This window comes from Lithobates pipiens, unplaced genomic scaffold (genome assembly GCF_037356315.1).
Source record: "Lithobates pipiens isolate NorthernLeopardFrog02 unplaced genomic scaffold, aLitPip1_a1.2 Scaffold_19, whole genome shotgun sequence".
Classification (NCBI taxonomy): domain Eukaryota; kingdom Metazoa; phylum Chordata; class Amphibia; order Anura; family Ranidae; genus Lithobates; species Lithobates pipiens.
The window spans coordinates 393,548,553-393,568,942 of record NW_027507764.1 but is presented as its reverse complement, the minus strand read 5'-3'; the positions used below and the strand labels follow the sequence as shown (position 1 = coordinate 393,568,942).

General features: G+C 38.0%; 1 protein-coding gene across 1 annotated transcript in view; it reads left to right on the top strand.

Annotated features, from left to right (window-relative positions):
• The window catches only part of DOK6 (docking protein 6), an 812,960-nt gene that overhangs the window by 293,430 nt on the left and 499,140 nt on the right, over positions 1-20,390 (top strand). The window contains exon 2 of the mRNA XM_077492381.1: positions 17,376-17,483. Coding sequence (XP_077348507.1) covers positions 17,376-17,483 — 108 coding nt within the window. The remainder of the gene's footprint in view (positions 1-17,375; positions 17,484-20,390) is intronic.

Here is a 20,390-nt window from a genome sequence, read left to right as displayed (position 1 = left end):
TTGTAATATTTTTTAATAGAGCTGGGTAATTAGCTGCAAATAAATCGGAGGGGTTAGGAGTAAACTGCACACCCAGATATGGGAGGCTATGATCTACCCACTTAAAGGGTAGTGAATTTTGTAAAGATTGTTTATCTTTTTCGACAAGTGAAATGTTTAATGCTGAAGATTTTTGAATATTGATCTTAAGGCCCGAAATAAATGAGAATTCTTGTAGTACAACCATAAGATTTGGGGCCGAAACATGTGGAGAAGATAGAAAAAGGAGAATATCATCTGCGAATAAACAGAGCTTATGATGAAAGCCACCCATTTCAATACCTGTTATAGTGGGTTCCATCCTAATTCTTTGTGCTAAAGGTTCAATGAGTAAAGCAAATAAAAATGGTGAAAGTGGACATCCTTGACGAGTCCCCCTCAGTATATTAAACTCGTCCGATATGTACCCTGCATATCTGATATAAGCTTTGGGATCTTGATACAAACTAGAGATCCATCGTAAAAAATGAGGGCCGAATCCCCATTTGGAAAGGGTATAGTTCATATCTGACCAAGATACTGTGTCAAAAGCTTTCATACTATCTAAAGAAAGAAAACAAGTGGGAATACGTATTTTTTAGCGGCATGTGACAGGAGTGTTGCACGTCTAATATTATCTCCTGCTTGACGTAATGGAATGAAGCCCACTTGATCACGATGTATTAGATTGCCTATAATAGTATTTAATCTGTTAGCTAGAATTTTGGCTACAATTTTTATGTCCAAATTTAATAACGAAATAGGGCGATAATTAGACCATATTGAATCGTCTGTGTGAGGTTTAGGGAGCATACAGATAATTGCAGTTAGGGTTTCTCTTCTAAAAGAATGACCTTCCAAAAGGGAATTAAAAGTGTTTGTCAAGACTGGAGATAGGGTGTCTACAAACGTTTTGTAATACAGCGCAGAAAAACCATCAGGACCTGGCCTTTTATTTAGTTTCAGATTTTTGATAACTTCAGATACCTCTATAATTGACACTGGTTCCTCCATCATTTCCATTTGTGTTTTAGATAGTGTCGGTAGAGATATATGAGAGAAAAAAATCATTTGCTCTAGAAGGGTCCAACTCATTATTAGAAGAGTATAAATTTTTTAATTGTGTTTTGAATTTTTGTAATATTTTTAAAGGATTATTTGTGTATACCCCCCTAGAGATTTTCAGACGTATCGGTTTCGTTGGGTTCTGGCAGGATTTTAATGCCCTGGCTAATAATGTGTGAGGTTTATTCGCATTGATATAGAAATTGTGTTGTGATCTCTTGATGGTTTTATCCGCTGCTTCAGTAAGGAATAGATCAAATTCCAATTTAGCTTTGTCAAGATTTATTTTAGATAAAGAAGAAGGGTTATTTTGGAATGCTGTGTGACATTTATTGAAATTTGTTTCTAAAGTCTGACAAAGGATTTTCCGCTCTCTGTTGAATATGTTTGCTTGCTGTAGACATATGCCACGGAGAACAGGTTTGTGTGCTTCCCATAATGTAGTCGGAGAGACGTCAGGTGTGGAGTTATATTTTATATAATCTTTGAGCGCAATTTCAATATTATTTTTATGAGCTGGATTTTTGAGTAGGAAATCTCTTAATATCCATGTTGGATCTTTTTTTTTTGGAATTATAGAGGCAACAGTAATGTAGCCTGCACTATGATCGGACCATGGGATGGGAATAATTTTTGTAGATATTATTTCTGGAATTAGCCCTATGGACATAAATATATGGTCTATCCTAGAGAATGAGCGATGAGGGAACGAGTAATGTGTGTATTGTCTCTTGGTTGGATTCAATTCTCTCCAAGTATCTACTAGGTTATGTTTTGTAATTCGTTTTGATAAGAGTTGTTTGTCTGCTGTATGTGACTGTGGGATTGGTGATTTATCCAAAAATGGGAATATGGTCTGATTAGAATCTCCACATAGAATTGTAGTACCTATTTTGTGGTGTTCTATAGTTTGAAATAAAAGAGAAAGAAAAGAAATAGGATTTTTGTTAGGAGCGTAGTATGATGTAATGGTGATAGCGGTATCAAGTAGGTGTCCTTTAAGAATCAAGTAACGACCTTCTGGATCCTTGATTTCCTTCATTAGTGAAAATGGTGTATTGCGATGGAAAGCTATAAGCACGCCTCGTTTTTTAGAGGAGGCCGAAGCTGTGTATACTTGGGGGTAGTCTTTACTGAAAAATTTGGGAGTGGATTGTGGCGCAAAATGAGTCTCTTGGAGGCAAACTATATGTGCTTTCTTGGATGAAAATGTGCGGAAGGCTTTAGTGCGTTTGTGTGGAACGTTTAGTCCCTGAGTATTTAATGATATGATGTTTAATGGGGCCATGGAGTTGGGAAAAGTAAATATGTGTTGGTGTTTATGTTAGAACGTGTGTCATATAAGAAATTATTTGTCTCCAGAGTATAGGGGTGGAGGGAGGGAGGGGAAAGGAGATAATGACTGAAAAAGAAAATACAATTAATATACAATATTGAAATATATCTTAACATATCTATGTTCTTAATGTGTCCGTTGGGAGGAGAAAAACTCTCCCTCCAAGGGTACATGAGCCACTGTCAACTGCCCGATGTGCACCGAGCTGCTGAGGGTAGCAAGAGAGGGTGCAAGGAACTTCCCTGCAGGACACCAAGAGCCAATCATATAATTTCATTTTTCAAGCAAAAAATAAAAATGTAAGATTAAGGCAACCTCAGAAACAAAGAAGAGAAGAGAGAGAAAAAAAAGTTATAATAAGGTGCCTAAATTATTAGGAACATTTCTTAAATAAGATTATGATAAAAATATTGATTGGAAGTCAGAGAAAAAACTCGGCAGTAGCCATTCTGTTGAAAAAGCAAGATAGTAGCCTCAGTACAAGTGTTTATCAGTCCATAGTGTCAGCCAGATCTGGAGGTGGAGATTGTATGCGACTTCTTTTCTGTGGATTGTAGTCTTCTTCTCTTCTGGAAGCAGAGGAGGGATTATCAGCATATGAGGATGATTTTTGGTGAGTGTCCGCAGCATCTCTTGATGTGTTTATCATCCCTAGTTTCTGTAAAGTAGTTTGCAGGTCCTTAGCTGTTCGGCACATATATTTGCGACTTTGGAAAGTAAAACGCACTGAGAAAGGAAAGCCCCATTGGTAGATTATGTCATTTCGCTGTAATATTTGCAGTAGTGGTTTCAGGGTTCTTCTTTTGTTGACTGTAATCTGTGAGAGGTCTGTGAATAATTTATATTTATGACCCTGGAAAATTAGGGGATCTTTATTTCTAGCTGTATTTAACAGTAGTTTCTTAGTGCGGTAGAAATGCAATTTTGCGATAATGTCACGGGGAGGACCATCTGTTTTCTTTGGTGCTAGGGCTCTATGAACCCGGTCCATTTCAAGACGCTCTAGTGGGATAGCTGGTTGTAATTCTTGAAAAAGTGCAGTAATAGCACCGTTTAAATCAGTCACAGATTTGGGTATTCCTCTAATACGTATATTGGAGCGTCTTGCACGATTTTCGAAATCCTCCAATTTGGATTGTAATATGTCATTTTCCTCTTTAAGAAAATCAATTTCTGAGGCAATATTAGATGTATAAATTTCCAGTGCTGATGTACGCTGACCAAGTATTCTAATTTCTTTGGTAAAGCTTGTGGTGATGATATCTGCAGTGGTTTTTAGTGATTTTTGAAGCAGATTTTCTATTTGTTTCAGCGTTACAGGAGGGGATAAGTCTTTTTGTGTGGAAAGTTCTAAATTCTCCAGAACTGACATATTTTTCTCAGGTATTTGGTTAGAGAGACTATGTGCTTTTAATGAGAGAACATCTTTATGTAAAGCAGCAGAAAGGGCTGTCTGTTTGTTCTCCTCACTGTGTCTCCCCTCAGAGGGGGAGGGTTTCAGTGCCATACTGCTGTGTGTGTGAGGCAGCGCTTTCTTGTTAATTTTCTGCCTCATGAGTCTCCTCTGACCCCCCCAAATGTCACCAATGTAAGGTAGGGATATTTATCTACCGTTTGGTATGATATATATGCGGAGGGTCAAGTTACCTCCGCCGTTATATGGCTCCGTTGTCCTGCTGAGAATGGAGCTCTAAGCCAGCATTACCTCTCGGCTAGACTCCGCCTTCTCCCTCTCCTAATTAAATTTTTAATATAATCACATAAAGTTTAGTTTAAAAAATATATATTGATTGAAAAATGAAATCCACCTATGAAATTGAATCTCCCAGTTTGATGCTGTACACAAAAAATTAATATTTTACCAATAAAGTACTGTAATACCCAGAATATCAGACAGAAAACCAAAAAAATATATACAGAGAAAACAAAATAACAATAAAAGAAAATTATGCCAATGGTGTTAGATCCTACTGCCAGATCATATCTGCCAGTGTCCAATCATATTGATCTTTTAACAATATTTTTTCCCATTGTATATCTCTCCTGCACAAAACTACAGACAATGGCTTGAGCAGTCGAATTGTTGTATGTCACCAATTTATGAGAATAATTATTTGATCATTTTTGTAGCTACTCAAAAATACAGTGCCTTGAAAAAGTATTCATACCCCTTGAAATTGTCCACATTTTGTCATGTTACAACCAAAAATGTAAATGCATTTTATTGGAATTTTATGTGTGACAGACCAACACAAAGTGGCACATAATTATGAAGTGCAAGGAAAAGGATCAATGGTTTTCAAAACGTTTTACAAATAACTATCTGAAAAGTGTGGCATGCATTTGTATTCAGCCCCCTTTACTCTGATACCCCTAACTAAAATCTAGTGGAACCAATTTCCTTCAGAAGTCACCTAATTAGTAAATAGAGTCCACCTGTGTTTAATTTAATCTCAGTATAAATACAGCTGTTCTGTGAAGCCCTCATAGGTTTTTTAGAGAACCTTAGTGAACAAACACCATCATGAAGGCCAAGGGACACACCAGATAGGTCAGGGATAAAGTTGTGGAGAAGTTTAAAGCGGGGTTAGGTTATAAAGAAAAATCCCAAGCTTTGAAGATCTCATGAAGCACTGTTCAATGCATCATTCGAAAATGGAAAGAGTATAGCACGACTGCAAACCTAGACATGGCATCCACCAAAACTTACAGTCCTGGCAAGGAGAACTTTAAGAAGCCACCACGAGGTCCATTGTAACTCTGGAGGAGCTGCAGAGATCCACAGCTCAGGTGGGAGAATCTTTGGACAAGAAAACTATTAGTCATGCACTCCACAAATCTGGCCTTTGTGAAAGAGTGGCAAGAAGAAAGCCATTGTTGAAAGAAACCCATAAGAAGTGCCATTTGCAGTTTGTGAGAAGATACACGGGGGACACAGCAAACATGTGGAAGAAAGTGCTTTGGTCAGAGTTGACGGGAAGATGGATGAGGCCAAATACAGGGCAATCTTAGAAGAAAACCTGTTAGAGTCTGCAAAAGACTTGAGACTGGGGTGGAGGTTCCCCTTCCGGCAGGACAATGACCCTAAACATACAGTCAGGGCTACAATAGAATGGTTTAGATCAAAGCATATTCATGTGTTAGAATGGTCCAGTCAAAATACAGACCTGAGAATCTGTTGCTTGTGATTTGAAAATTGCTGTCCACAGACGCTCTCCATCAAATCTGACAGAGCTTGAGCTATTTTGCAAAGAAGAATGGGCAAAAATGTCACTCTTTAGATGTGCCAAGCTGGTAGAAACATACCCAAAAAGATTTGCCGCTTTAATTGCAGCAAAAGGTGGTTCTACAAAGTATTGACTCAGGGGGGCTGAATACAAATGCACACCAGACTTTTGGCAATGTATTTGTAAAAAAATTTGAAAACCATTTATCATTTTCCTTCTACTTCACAATTATGTGCCACTTTGTGTTGGTCTATCCCATAAAATCCCAATAAAATACATTTAAATTTTTGTTGTAACATGACATAATGTGGAAAATGTTAAGAGGTATGAATACTTTTTCAATACACTGTATAGTAAACCACAATGACATTTCAAAGAGTACACAATAGATTCAGAGTTGTAGGTATAAAAAATAATAATAATCATTTTAAGTAATGTTAATTTCCAGGGTTGCTAAATGGTATCCCCTCCCGGGACATGGAAATGTTTCAATATCAACTTTGACCAGCTTGTCATGAAGTGAAGGTTCCAGATTACATTTAAATTTAAGGACAAAGCTACAATTACATTTTAAAATATTCCTTTGATTTTGAATAAGCTTAATAATTCGGGAAGATGGAACTCTAAAAGATTTTATCCTTGGCCTTTTAAAATTAAACGTTATTTAAGTTAATTAAGGTTAAATTCAACAATTTAGGTGGATTACAATTATTGTGTGTGACTCTGGGTGTGGTTTCTAACATCCTTATTAATTTAATATCTCTAAAACTACAATTGCTCTTTGTAGGACTTTGAAGGCAACTTCTAACCAAAAAGTAAAATTAAAATAATATTTATTTTTTTGATTTAACATAGTATAAAATATTGTACAAAATTGGGTTACAACATCAAGAAGTGTGATCCAAATGGTATCCCCCACAGCTGATGATTTGGCTTGTAGTTATTGGATTACTGGTTGGCCCACTCAGCTTAGGGACTGCAACACGTTTTCGAAATATTTATAACAATTATCTTCCAAGGGATAAGATATCACCCTGGAATATAAATTATATTTTACTATCAACAAATAGTGGAATACTTTTCTTAACTCTTTACCTTCAGCCACCAGTAAAAGTGCTAAAAAGAGCCTGTCACATTTAAAAAATTAAAAGCTGGGGACAGATGTGAAGTGCAGGCATCTAGAGGTGCACTTACTGCATACTCGCTGCAGCATATTTCAGTATCCGTTATATCAGTTTGCATACATAATTGCTACACAACTCTAAAACTTGGTTTTAGTAAGCATTTTTATTAAAGTTCTATCTGCAGCCAGCTATGATTTTCTAAAACTGTAATATTGTATTGTAATATTTCATGGTGGCGTTTTGTTGGTATACAAGGAAATTCCAGGAAATGCCACATCCTGACCATGTGGTAGGCTCAGAACCATTCTCGGCAAGCATTCCATTAGTATAATGTACTGATCATGGGAACAGGATGACCTTCTATGCAACATTCAGAAGGTGATGGTTACTGTAGATGTTGTAGAATGACTAAAGAATAGACGTGTAGATGTGGTGTATCTGGATTTTGCAAAGGCATTTGATACAGTTCCCCATACATGTTTTCTGTACAAATTAAGGTCTTGCGGCATGGACCATAGGGTGAGTATATGGATTGAAAACTGGCTACAGAAGTGACTTCAGAGGATCGTGATAAATGGGAGTATTCAGAATGGTCCGGTGTGGAAAGTGGGGTGCCTCTAGGGTTCTGTTCTGGGACCTATCCTATTTAATTATTTTCATAAACGACCTGGAAGATGGGAAAAACAGCTCAATCTTAGCATTTGTGGGTTGTATAATATAAGAGGGCGCTTAAACACAATAAAAAATGTGTACACAATTATCAGGGCTAGCTTAGCCCTTCCTTCTCTGGGCTGGCTGCTCAGCTGTCGGCTAATTGCCATCTCTCATCGCTCTCCATAGTTACCCAACTGTTTCTGATCCTGCTCGTCTGACCTGCCTACTTAAAGCTGTCCAGCTCACTTCATCTCTGCCTTCGCCTTGGTCACATCACAAGAAACCATCTCCAGCAGATCTGTTTAAAGACTGGCTTGCTGACATCCCTTCTGGTTCCTTATCCTGCTTGCTGTTGCTCCACTTGGATCCCTGACTTCTGGCCTGGCTAATTACCCGATCTGGTTATTGAATTCTCAACTGGCTGACTACTCGATCCGGTTACTGGACTCTGGCTATGCTTTGACTACGCTTACTCTATTTATGTTTTTATTTTTTATTAATAAACAAGTGTGATTTAATTGTACTTCTGTCTCGGTCTGGTTCATGGTTTCAGACAGTAGGCAAAGGCAATTCAGAAGATACAGTCAATCCACTTGTTGGTAATATTTTTTCCAGATTGGATGAGCAAGATCACCGCATGGATCGGTTTGCCATGGCGTTACAAATGCTCCTGAGTCGCACGGCTCATCTGGAATCCTCCACAGTGGCTGCTCCGGTACAACCTGAGTCGCAGGCTGTCCCTGCTGCTGCGCCAGTCTCTGTGCAGGCACTGCTGCTGTGCCAGTTCAATGCAGAGGGTTTCTCAACCAGGTTGAGATTTACTTTGAAATGCTGCCCCAGGCATTTCCCACAGACAGAAGCAAAGTAGGTTTCATGATATCTTTGCTTTCTGAGAAAGCCTTGGCCTGGACTAACCCTCTATGGGAGATGCAAAAACCTGTTGTCTTGAGTTTCCCTGACTTTGTGGCCTCCTTTAAAAGGGTATTTGATGTTCCCGCACGCTCCACTTCTGCTGCCGAGTGCCTCATGTCTGTCTGGCAGCAGAGGTTGCTTGGAACAATGAGGCCCTCATGGGTGCTTTTTCCCATGGTCTCTCGGATTCCATCAAGAATGAGATAGCAGCCCAAGATATACCCACTGAGCTGGAGAGCTTGATCTCATTTGCCATCCTCATTGACTCCAGACTCAGCGAAAAATCTTCTTTGAAAGAACGCTTGCAGAAGCCTCCTGTACATTTGCCTCCGAGCTTTGCAGTCCCACCCGTGCCTCCCTCACCTCCAATGCCTCCTGGTACCAAGTCGGTCAGTGAAGATGAACCCATGCACTTGGGCTTCACGTGTCTCTCTGCGGATGAGAGAGCCTTTAGGAGGAGGGAGATTGTGCCTTTATTGTGGCTAGCCAGGTCACTTTTTGAAGCCTTGTACTACCCATCCCGGGAACACCCGACCCTTGAGGCCCTGTCATGGACAGACCTTAGGTGGCATTGTTTCGTCCCTAGTTATACAGAAGGATAAGCCCCTGGTTTCGGTCACCCTTTTTTACGGCTGAGTCGTCCATTGAGATACAGGCTCTAATCGACTCTCAAGGCTGCCTTTGTTTCTGCTCCTGTGTTGGCACATCCTGATCCTACGTTGCCTTTTATCCTAGAAGTTGATGCTTTTGAGACTAGAGTTGGCGCCCTTCTGTCTCAACGTCCTAACTCTGAGAGCGCTATGCATCCGTGTGGCTACTTTTCCAAGAAATTGTCACCTGCTGAGTGCAATTACGAAATTGGTGACAGAGGGCTGTTGGTGATCATTTTATCCCTGAAAGAATGGAGACATCTCCTTGAAGGTACACACTGTGCCTGTTCTCATTCTTACTGACCATAAGAATCTCACATTCTTGTCTGAGGCTAAGCGCCTCTCTCTCAGAAGGGAGCGATGGGCTCTTTTCTTGTCGAGTTTTAATTACATTGTCTCATTCTTACCCAGTACTGCCCTTCTGGCTCCTTATCCTGTTGCTCCACTTGGATCCCTGACTTCTGACCTGGCTGATTACCTGATCTAGTTATTGAACTCTGGACTGGCTGACTACTCGATCCGGTTACTGGACCCTGGCTATGCTTTGACTACCCTTACTCTATTTACCTTTTTATTTTTATTTAATAAAAAAGTGTGATTTGATTGTACTTCTGTCTCGGTGTGGTTCATGGTTTCTGACAACAATATTTAAATAACGTGAAAAATAAAGTGCAAAAAATACTTAATAACACATATATATCACTCATAACTTATATATGTATTAATAAGTATTTTTTGCACTTTATTTTTCATGTTGTTTAAATATTGTGTACACATTTTTTATTTTGTTTAAGCACCCTCTTATACAACCCACATTTCACAAAGTTAGCACCTTAACTTAACTGAGGGGAGCAGCTCATATATTGTTTAATTTAGCCATAGTGCAGGGTTCTCCTTATGTTTCATTGATTCTTAGCATTTGCTTACGATACAAAGCTAAGCAGGGCAAAAATTTCTCCACAGGATGTGGAAACCTTGCAAGAGGATCTAAATAAATTAATGTGGTGGGTAACTACATGGCAAATGAGGTTTAATGTAGAAAAATGTTAGAAAATGCCTTTGGTTGGAAAAAATATGAATGCAATCTATGCCCTGGGGGAGAACCTCTTGGGGAATCTAGGATGGAAAAGGACATGGGGGCCCTAGTAGATAATAGGCTCAGCAATGGCATGCAATGCCAAGCTGCTGCAAGCAAAGCAATCAGAATATTAGCATGCATTACAAAAGGGGATTAACTCCAGAGATAAAATGATAATTCTCTCCAAGACACTGGTCTAACCGCACCTGGAGTATGCCGCCCGGCTCGGGGCACCAGTCCTCAGGAAGAATGTGCTTGAACTGGAGAGAGTCCAGAGAAGGGCAACACAGCTAATCAGGGTTTGAGCACTGAACTAATTCTCTCTGAAGAAGACATGCTTTAGAGGGGATATGATTTCAATGTACAAATACCGTACTGGTGACCCACAATAGGATAAAACTTTTCCCTGAAAGGGAATTTAAAAAGACATGCGGCCATTCACTAAGATTAGAAAAGAAGTGGTTTAACCTTAAACTGCATAGAGAGTTCTTTATTGTAAGAGCATTAAGGATGTAGAATTCTCTTCCACAGGCAGTGGTTTCAGTGGGGAATATCCATAATTTAAAAAAACTATTAGATAGGCACCTAAACGACCACAACATACTGGGAAATACAATGCAATACTGACATAAAAGCACACACACATGTTTGGACTTGATGGACTTGTCTCTTTTTTCAACCTCAGCTACCATGTAACTAGGTAACTATGAATCCAAGTATAAACTACAGTAGGCTGAACAAGGCAATGAAGTTTGCTTGTACTAGTTAGTATTAAACTGATCAGGGTAAGCCATTTTTAACCAAAGCTGAGTTACATTTTCAATTTACAAAAATAATTTGGTATAAATTGTAGGCATCTAGAGGTACTGTCACAAACCTGCAGTAGCTGTAAATTATGCTTCTCCCAGAAGACCATTTTAATTGCGTGAAGCTTCAGCAATTCCTGTATATGTTCACACTTGCCTGCACCCTCCACCCACATACATTCCTACTGACCCATAACTATGATAGGCTGCAACACTAAACAACTGAATACCTGAATATGTGAGAGACGGGGAGGGGGGGGGGCAAAGCCTGCCAAAGTTTCGTAAAATTGGAGTGGCCAGCAGTGGGTTAGTGGAAGCTACTATGGATATGCTTTATGTGACTTTAAATTGGGGGGAATGTGTGTCCTCAAAATATTGAGGTTTCTTAATATGTGTGTTCAAAGCAAAACTAAAGAAGATGATTTGCTTCATGTTGAAGTTCAAATTCTTTCCCTTTATTTTTATTTATTTTCATTTTTATTTTTCATTTTTATTTTTCATTTTTATTATTTTTATTTTTACTTTATTTCATCTATTTTTATTTCATTGTTTCTTTATTTCTCCATTTCTACACTTCTATATTTCACTTTGTTGTTTTTTTCTTTCTTGTTTTTTATTATTAATTATTAGTATATATAATTTCTTCACTATTTCTTTATCTTCTTTTGACTGCTATCCTCGCGTCAGTTTTCATGATTCTTTGGTCCGACTACTTTTTCCCTTTCTTCTCACTTTTCATTGTTCCCTTTTCTCTTCTTATGCTGCATACACACGACCGGACTTTCCAGCAGAAGAGGTCCGACAGTCTTTGTGATGGAGTTACGACGAAGTTCCTCTGAAACAGACTTGCCCCCACACAATTAATACAAAGTCCAACTGTTTAGAGCACAGTGACGTACAGCACCTACGACGGGACTAGAAAAATAACGTTTAATAGCCAGTAACCAATAGCTTCCGTCTCATACTTCTCATACTTGCTTCTGAGCATCCATCGGACCAGCATACAGACGAACGGTTTTCCATATAGAAATTGATTCCGTTGAACAGATCACCGCCATTACTAGTAAAAATATAATAATAATAATAAAATGTCATAAATATGCCATAAATATATCCCCTGAAAATCAATCAATATATGCTTATTGCGATTTTATTGATCAAAAATATGTAGAATATATATTGGCCAAATTGATGAAGTTTTTTTTAATTTTATTTTTTATTTTTATATTTATTATAGCAAAAAGTAAAAAATATAGTTTTTTTTTTCAAAATTGTGGTCAAGAGGTGATGTCAGAGGTGATCAAATACAACCAAAAGAAAGCTCTATTTGTGGGAAAAAATGACATAAATTTTGTTTGGGTGCAACGTTGCATGACCGTGCAATTGTCAGTGGAAGCGATGCAGTGCCGTACTGCAAAAAGTGTCCCTGTCATTAAGGGGGTAAATCCTTCTGGGGCTGACGTGGTTAAAATAGATAATGTATTTCAAGTTAAGAAGTCAAACTTTAGCTTAAAAAATTCTTCAAAACTCATTTGAAAGTGCTTAGCTGTAAACTCAAAAAAAAAAAAAATCTTTACAGATTGGGAGAAATCAGGCGATTAGCTATAAATCATACAGGAGTTGATTGACTATAATAATATCTTAGTAAAGCTATATTCACTTCAGTAATTCAATCATGTGCATACAAATGACATAATATTTTAATTCCTCGGCACATAAAATTCAAGTCCGATGAAGCCCACACATGATTGTAATATCCGGCGGAATTATTCCGTCTGACCTTTTCTGCCGGAAAGTCCGGTCATGTGTACGTGGCATTACTCGCACTCTCTCTCCTCTATCTTGTTCTCACTCCTTGGTTTCTCAGCTTGTGGCTGCTTGCTTCCTTTGCATTCACATCTCTCACTTCACCTCTCTTGCCCACCTCCCTCGATTGGAAATATACTGTCCTAGGGGCAGGGTCTGCCAACATCACTTGTTTCCATGGCATTGGTGGCCCCAGCACAGCAGCATCCCTCGTTACTCCACTACCACCAGCACAACACGCGGGGGTAAACCCAGCACCCTCGCATACTGACTATACAACGGCACTTCAGCATCCCTGGTTGCTGTGGATATCACCTCTGCATTACGCAAGCACGGCCCATGATCACTGCCTCTGATCCCTGTACTGGTGCTGATCCATTGCAGGATCATGCACTGCATCTTGATGTTCCCTGACAGCTGGCTTGTCCCCACAATGATTGGGACCCATGCCACAACACTGTTATAAAGGTACCATAATGACACTACCAGGATGTCCTTTTTCTAATCCTTCCTTTTGTTATTTTTTGTGTGATTTCTGCTTATGTATTTTAAACATGAACTGTATTGGCGGGATTTGTGACATCACAACAGTCTGTGGATGGGAGGAGTTTTGGTTTTTATTTTTTAATTTTTTTCTCTTATTGGTTAATTTTTTTTAAATATTTTCCACTGTTACCCCACATTTATCACATGTCTGGCGTAGGGGTCTTGCATGACTCCCAAACATTGCACTCTCCTTGTGTTGTGATCATGCAATAAATTACCTGTCTGGACACTATTTATGTCGTTCCATGGTGTGCTGGTAAATATCTTCACTTTAAATTGGGGGGAACTTGTGTCCTCAAAATATTGAGGTTTCTTAATATGTGTGTTCAAAGCATAACTAAAAAAGATAATCTGCTTCATGTTAAAGTGCTGGCATCTTTCAAATTCTATTATAAATCTTATATCACTTCACCCATAAAAAGGTTACCAAACTAATGTTTGAATCACAAAGCAGTGAATTGTAGTATTCCTTATAATAAAACTATTTGACCTGTTGGCTGGATAAATCTATTGCTGTTTTCACTTGCTTCTCATTTATATAGTTCACAAGGCCAGTTCTGCAGTGTCATAAGCTGGTTGGTAGTCAGCCAGTCAGAGCAATTTAAAAATGAACAATCTTTGGTTGGCTTTTGTTCAGTGTGCTCAAAGTCATTAAGGGATAAATGTTGTGTATTAAACAAAAAATAAGTGTAATTTAAAGTCACAATTGTGATTTTAGTTTACTTTATAGTATCTTCTAGGTGGAAGCCATATAATTGATTTTTTTAAGACATGGTATGTTAGTTTTCATTTTTAGTTCTATTTTTACACTGGCACTTCACCCATCCATTGAAAAAATATACTGATCTGCTGAACCTAATGGCTATCCAGCCTTTTTAAATGAACATATTTTTTCTGTTTTGTTAAGTCTGCGGTAACTGCTATAATCCATAGAGACTAATCAGAAAATTCCTTTACTGAAATTATTATGACCATAGATGGTTTCTGTTAAACCGGCCAATATTCAAACTGTGTATGGGCAGGCTGAATGTAGGAAGTTGGGTACAACCAGTCTCCCGTATTTTGGTTGCAATTATCACTGTCTTCTCCAGGCTGGGGCAGGAGAAGACAATGTATCCACAGGGGGGATCCCTCTGTCAGCACTGTCTGTGGTTGCAGGAAATACATTTTCACAGTCTATGGCCAGCCTTAGACCAAATCAAAATGGATTGATGGCTTTGGGCTACTGCACCTATAGTTAAACTGCAGGCAGAAATAAAATAGACAGGGATTACACATTGCTTTCTGTTCTGACCCATGACTCTTAAATAGGAAATTATATAACATTTCCAAAACCTGACAGAGCATCCAAGCCTTCTCTACTCTATCCAAAGTAATAACCAGCTATAGATGAGCTCCGATTTATTTATTTTTTTGACACCTCATTCTTAAATCATGGACACTTATAAAGATCACCCCCCACCCTCCTTTTGCAGCTAAAAAAAAGCCTTTGTATATTTTGGCAACACTTTCCTCCAGATTATGGAATGTGCCTGTGAAAACTTGTGCTGATTTAGCCAACCAAAAATTATGTTGTCATGTACTAGTGATGGAAAAAGTCCTGGTTTGCAATTAGCATTCCAGTTCATCTCAAAAGTGTTGAATAAAGTTACATTTAGTGCTCCCTGTAGACCACTTTAGTTCCTCCACACTGAGCCATGTTTTACTGGACCTGACTCTGTGCACAAGGGCATAGCAATGCTGGGCCAGATAAGGGCACCCCTCACACAGTTCTCTCAGGGTTTGGAGGTGCTCAGTCTAAAATGTTTTTACACATTAAGCTGTATATACAATATAGGGATATACTGTATACATAGCCCTAGATTGATAAAATATTTTTTTTTATTTTTCAAATATTTAACCACTTGCCAACCAAGCACCATAGTTATACGTTGGCAGGTCGGCTCTATTGCGTGAATCGCCATAGCTGTATGTCGCTTTATGCAATAGATACAGTGGGCGTGAGCACAGCGCTGGAGGTGCGCCATGCACCCATGGTGCTGCACAGGATCCAATTTGCATGCCTATTGACCGTGATGTCTGCTGGCCACCCGCGATTGCTCTACAGAGCTCTGTCAGGGGAGTAGAGAGTGATCGCCTCTTCCTAGTGATTAGGAACAGCAATCCCTCTGTACTTCCAGTCAGTCCACTCCTCTCACAGTTAGAAACACTTCGCAGGGAACACATGCAACCCCTTGATAGCCCCCTAGTGTTAACCCCTTCCCTACCAGTGTCATTTTGTACAATAATAAGTGCATTTTAATAGCACTGATCACTGTATAAATGTCACTGGTCCCAAAAAAGTGTCAAAAGTGTCCGATCTGTCCACCGCAATGTTGCAGTCCTGCTAAACATCACTGATCACCGCCATTACTAGTAAAAAAAAATAATAATAAAAATGCCATAAATATACCCCCTATATTGTAGAGGCTAAAACGTATGTGCAAATCAATTAATATACGCTTATTGCAATTTTATTTATCAAAAATATGTAGAATATATATTGGCCAAACTGATGACGTTTTTTTTTATTTATTTGTTTTTTTTGGGGGGATATTTATTATAGCAAAAAGTAAAAAATATTGTTTTTTTTTCAAGAGGTGACGTCAGAGATGATCAAATACCACTAAAAGAAAGCTCTATTTGTGGGGAAAAAGGACATAAATTTTGTTTGGGTACAACGTTGCACGACCGTGCAATTGTCAGTGGAAGCGATGCAGTGCCATATTTCAAAAAGTGTCCCTGTCATTAAGGGTGTAAATCCTTCCAGAGCTGAAGTGGTTAAAATAGATAATGTATTTCAAGTTAAGAAGTCAAACTTTAGCTTAAAAAACTCTTCAAAACACATTTGAAAGTGCTTAGCTGTAAACGCAAAAAAAAAAAAAAATCTTTAAAAAAAATAATATTTTTACAGATTGGGAGAAATCAGGCGATTAGCTATAAATCATACAGGAGTTGATTGACTATAATAATATCTTAGTAAAGCTATATTCACTTCAGTAATTCAATCATGTGCATACAAATGACATAATATTTTAATTCCTCAGCACATAAGAGTCTGTTCAAACTGAACAAAGCATCACTTGGCTAACTGAAAAATGTAGGCTTTTAGCAAATCACTACCATTGACACAACCCAAGTGCCACTGGCTTAGGGCATCCAAACACAGGGCATTTTTTATACAATATTACAAATATTTTATGCATATGGAAAATAACTGTAACATTCTGTGCATATAACAGTCAATAAGAAAAACTATAAGAATGGCAGGTAGTGGTGGAGATTATTTTGTAGATTCTTCTAAAAAAATTGTCACCATGACAACTGATCATCTACAGTACAAGGACGATTACTGTCTGAAAAGACATCTGCTACCACTCAAAGTGCAAATGATTGCAAGCAATAACAATCAACCTAGAACCGTATGAGTCATATGAAATGAATACAAAGATATTATCATTCATGTAACTCAAAGATGGACACATATAAAAATAGTTTGTTTAAGCCAGAATTTTCCAACATTTCTTCAGTTATATAAAAATAAATTCTTCTGCACTTAACTCCGCTAGCTATTAAAGAGAACCTAATTTGTTTCTAACTGTAAAGAGGAATAAAGTAGCTGACAAGTAAGTCTATTTTCAGTACATATACTACTAAGAAGTATTTCATAGCTGGCAATGTCTTACATTAGGGCATCAAGATGCAGAGACACTTTGATAGGGCATCCAGCTTACACGTGTATTTAGAAATGCAAGTTCTATTGAGGTATCTGAAGAAGCAAATTTGGTGGGTCCTCTCCACCAGCTAGCATGTCTGAGTGCTAGAGGTATATGGATTGTATTTTACATTTAGTAAATTCTCTCTCACTGGGTACCACCCATGCTAGGTTTACAATGGTTGGACAGGCAATGTTTTACTTGTTGGCCAGTCCCTTAACCTGTCTCTCCAAAATACTGAAATATCGTAAAAAAACATGTTGTTTATTTTAATATACCCATTTTAAAAGTAATATTTAATGATGTATGTTTTCAAATACTCTAGTTTTAATAGTGGTTTTCATGTATTTCATGATATATTCAAATACACCATTTATGTATGTATTTTTTCTCTCCAGATTTATAGACGTTGTTGGTTAGTGTTTAAAAAAGCCTCCAGTAAAGGTCCAAGAAGACTAGAAAAGTTCCCAGATGAAAAAGCTGCCTACTTTAGAACCTTTCATAAAGTAAGTATTGCTATTTTACTGTTGAAATAAAATGTGCCACAATGATTACTAACCAACAGCCCATAAGCCATATGGGATTTCATCGATATTGCTATTGAAATTCTGAGAAAAAAATGAACATTCATCATTGCCTCACTACTCCACATACTTGTAAGTGATTGCTGTGTGCCGATCCTTTTGCTGAAGCTGTGCCTGCCAGAACATCTTTCAGGAGTACAGTACAGTGACTCGAGGTTTCACTTTCTAGTGAAAAGACAACTTGAACTTTCACTAGTCTAAATCAATATTTTCCAAAAATGTTCCACCTATAGTTTGTAGGTAACCTCACATATGCAATATCAATGCAATGTAGTTGTTTGAAAGCATTAACTGGTAGTGGAAACTTATTGGGAAAACACTGATCCAAATATTTAAAGGAAAATGTATTTATTTAAACACTGAATTGTGCCACATTAAAATGGTGTAGATTGTTAGTAACATTTTAATAAAATAGAAGCAACCTAAATTGATTTGATGTGTACTAAAGTATAAGCTCACGATATTTTTTAAAAGTATAAATATATGTAGGGCTTGCTCTATTTATCTATATGCGACAGTGTCCAATAAATCATTTATATATATATATATATATATATATATATATATATATATATATATATATATATGCTATGTATATACCTACATACAATAGTGCTAAATTCATCAAATTTTATATTAATAATTAAAAGCAAATTATTGGCACTATAACAGAATACAAGCAGTCTCTGAATTATAAATGATTTACATTTGCAAATAGAGAGAGACACAGGAAGTGAGAGGAAATCTACTCATAGGAAGGGAAATTCCTTCCTTTAGGAGTTATCGTCGGAAAAAGGTGTCTCCATTAACCACTTGACCACTGGGCACTTAAACACCCTTAATAACCAGACCAATTTTCAGCTTTCGGTGCTCTCGCATTTTGAATGGCAATTACTCAGTCATGCAACACTGGACCTATATGAAATTTTTGTCCTTTTTTTCACACAAATAGAGCTTTCTTTTGGTGGTATTTAATCACCGCTGGGTTTTTTATTTTTTGTGCTATAAAAGAAAAAATACCGAAAATTCAGTAAAAAAATGAATTTTTCTTTGTTTCTGTTAGAAAATTTAGCAGATTAGTAATTTTTTCTTCATAAATTTTGGCCAAAATTTATACCACTACATATCTTTGGTAAAAATAAGTACAAATTGGTGGATATTATTTGGTCTTTGTGAAAGTTATAGAGTCCACAAGCTATGGTGCCAATATCTGAAAATTGATCACACCTGAAGTACTGACGGCCTATTTCAATTCTTGAGACCCTAACATGCCAGAAAAGTACAAATACCCCCCAAATGACCCCTTTTTGGAAAGAAGACATTCCAAGGTATTTAGTAAGAGGCATGATGAGTTTTTTGAAGTTGTCATTTTTTCCCACAATTCTTTGCAAAATCAAGATTCTTTTAACTTTTTTTTTTTTTCACAAAATTGTCATATTATCAGGTTATTTCTCACACACAGCATATGCATACCACAAATTACACCCCAAAACACATTCTGCTATTACTCCCGAGTATGGCGATACCACATGTGTGAGACTTTTACACAGTGTGGCCACATACAGAGGCCCAACATGCATGGAGCGCCATCAGGTGTTCTGGAGCACCCAGGACAATTCTGACATTTCTCTCCTACATGTAAAAATCATCATTTATTTGCTAGAAAATTACATAGAACTCCAAAACATTATATATATGTTTTTTAGCAAACACCCTGGAGAATACAATGGTGGTCTTTGCAACTTTTTATCTCGCACGGTATTTGCGCAGTAATTTTTCGAATGCTTTTTTTTGGAAAAAAAACAGTTTTGTGCTTAAAAAAAAAAAACACAGTAAAGTTAGCCCAATTTTTGCATAATGTGAAAGATGAAGTTACGCTGAGTAAATAGATACCTAATATGTCACTCTTCAAAATTGCACACGCTCGTGGAATGGCGCCAAACGTCGCTACTTAAAAATCCCCATAGGCGACGATTTAAATTTTTTTTACTGGTTATATGTTTTGAGTTACAGAGAAGGTCTAGGGCTAGAATTATGGCTCTCGCTCTAACGTTCGCAGCGATACCTCACATGTGTGGTTTGAACACCGTTTTCATATGTGGGCGGGACTTACGTATGCGTTCGCTTCTGCATGCGAGCACATGGGGACAGGGGCGCTTTAAAAAAAAAAAAATTTTTTATTGTTCATTTTACTTTATTTATTTTAGTTTGACATTTTTTTCCCCAAAAATAATTTTTTTGATCACTTTTATTCCTATTACAAGGAATGTAAACATCCCTTGTAATAGGAATATGGCATGACAGGTCCTCTTTACAGTGAGATGTGGGGTCAATAAGACCCGGCATCTCACCTCTAAGCTGGGAAGCCTGAAAAAAAAAAAAGATTCTGGCTTTGATCGTATTAGCGATTCGGTAGAAGCACCGGAGGGCGGCGGGAGGGGGGGATGTCTATGGCTGGGTATTGCAGGGTATCACCGACTATGGCTGAGTATCTCAGAGTATGGCTGGGTATCTCAGAGTATGGCGTTGCAGAGTACTGCGTTGCAGAGCATTGCAGGGTATTGGCGGGTGTTGCAGAGCATTACAGAGTGTTGCAGGGTATTGGTGGGTGTTGCAGAGCATTGCAGAGTGTTGCAGGGTATTGGTGGGTGTTGCAGAGTGTTGCAGAGTGTTGCGGAGGGTTGCAGAGTGTTGAGGAGTGTTGCAGGGTGTTGCAGGGTGTTGCAGGGTGTTGCAGGGTATTGCGGAGTGTTGCAGAGTGTTGCAGAGTGTTGCAGGGTGTTGCAGGGTGTTGCAGGGTGTTGCAGAGTGTTGCAGGGTGTTGCAAGG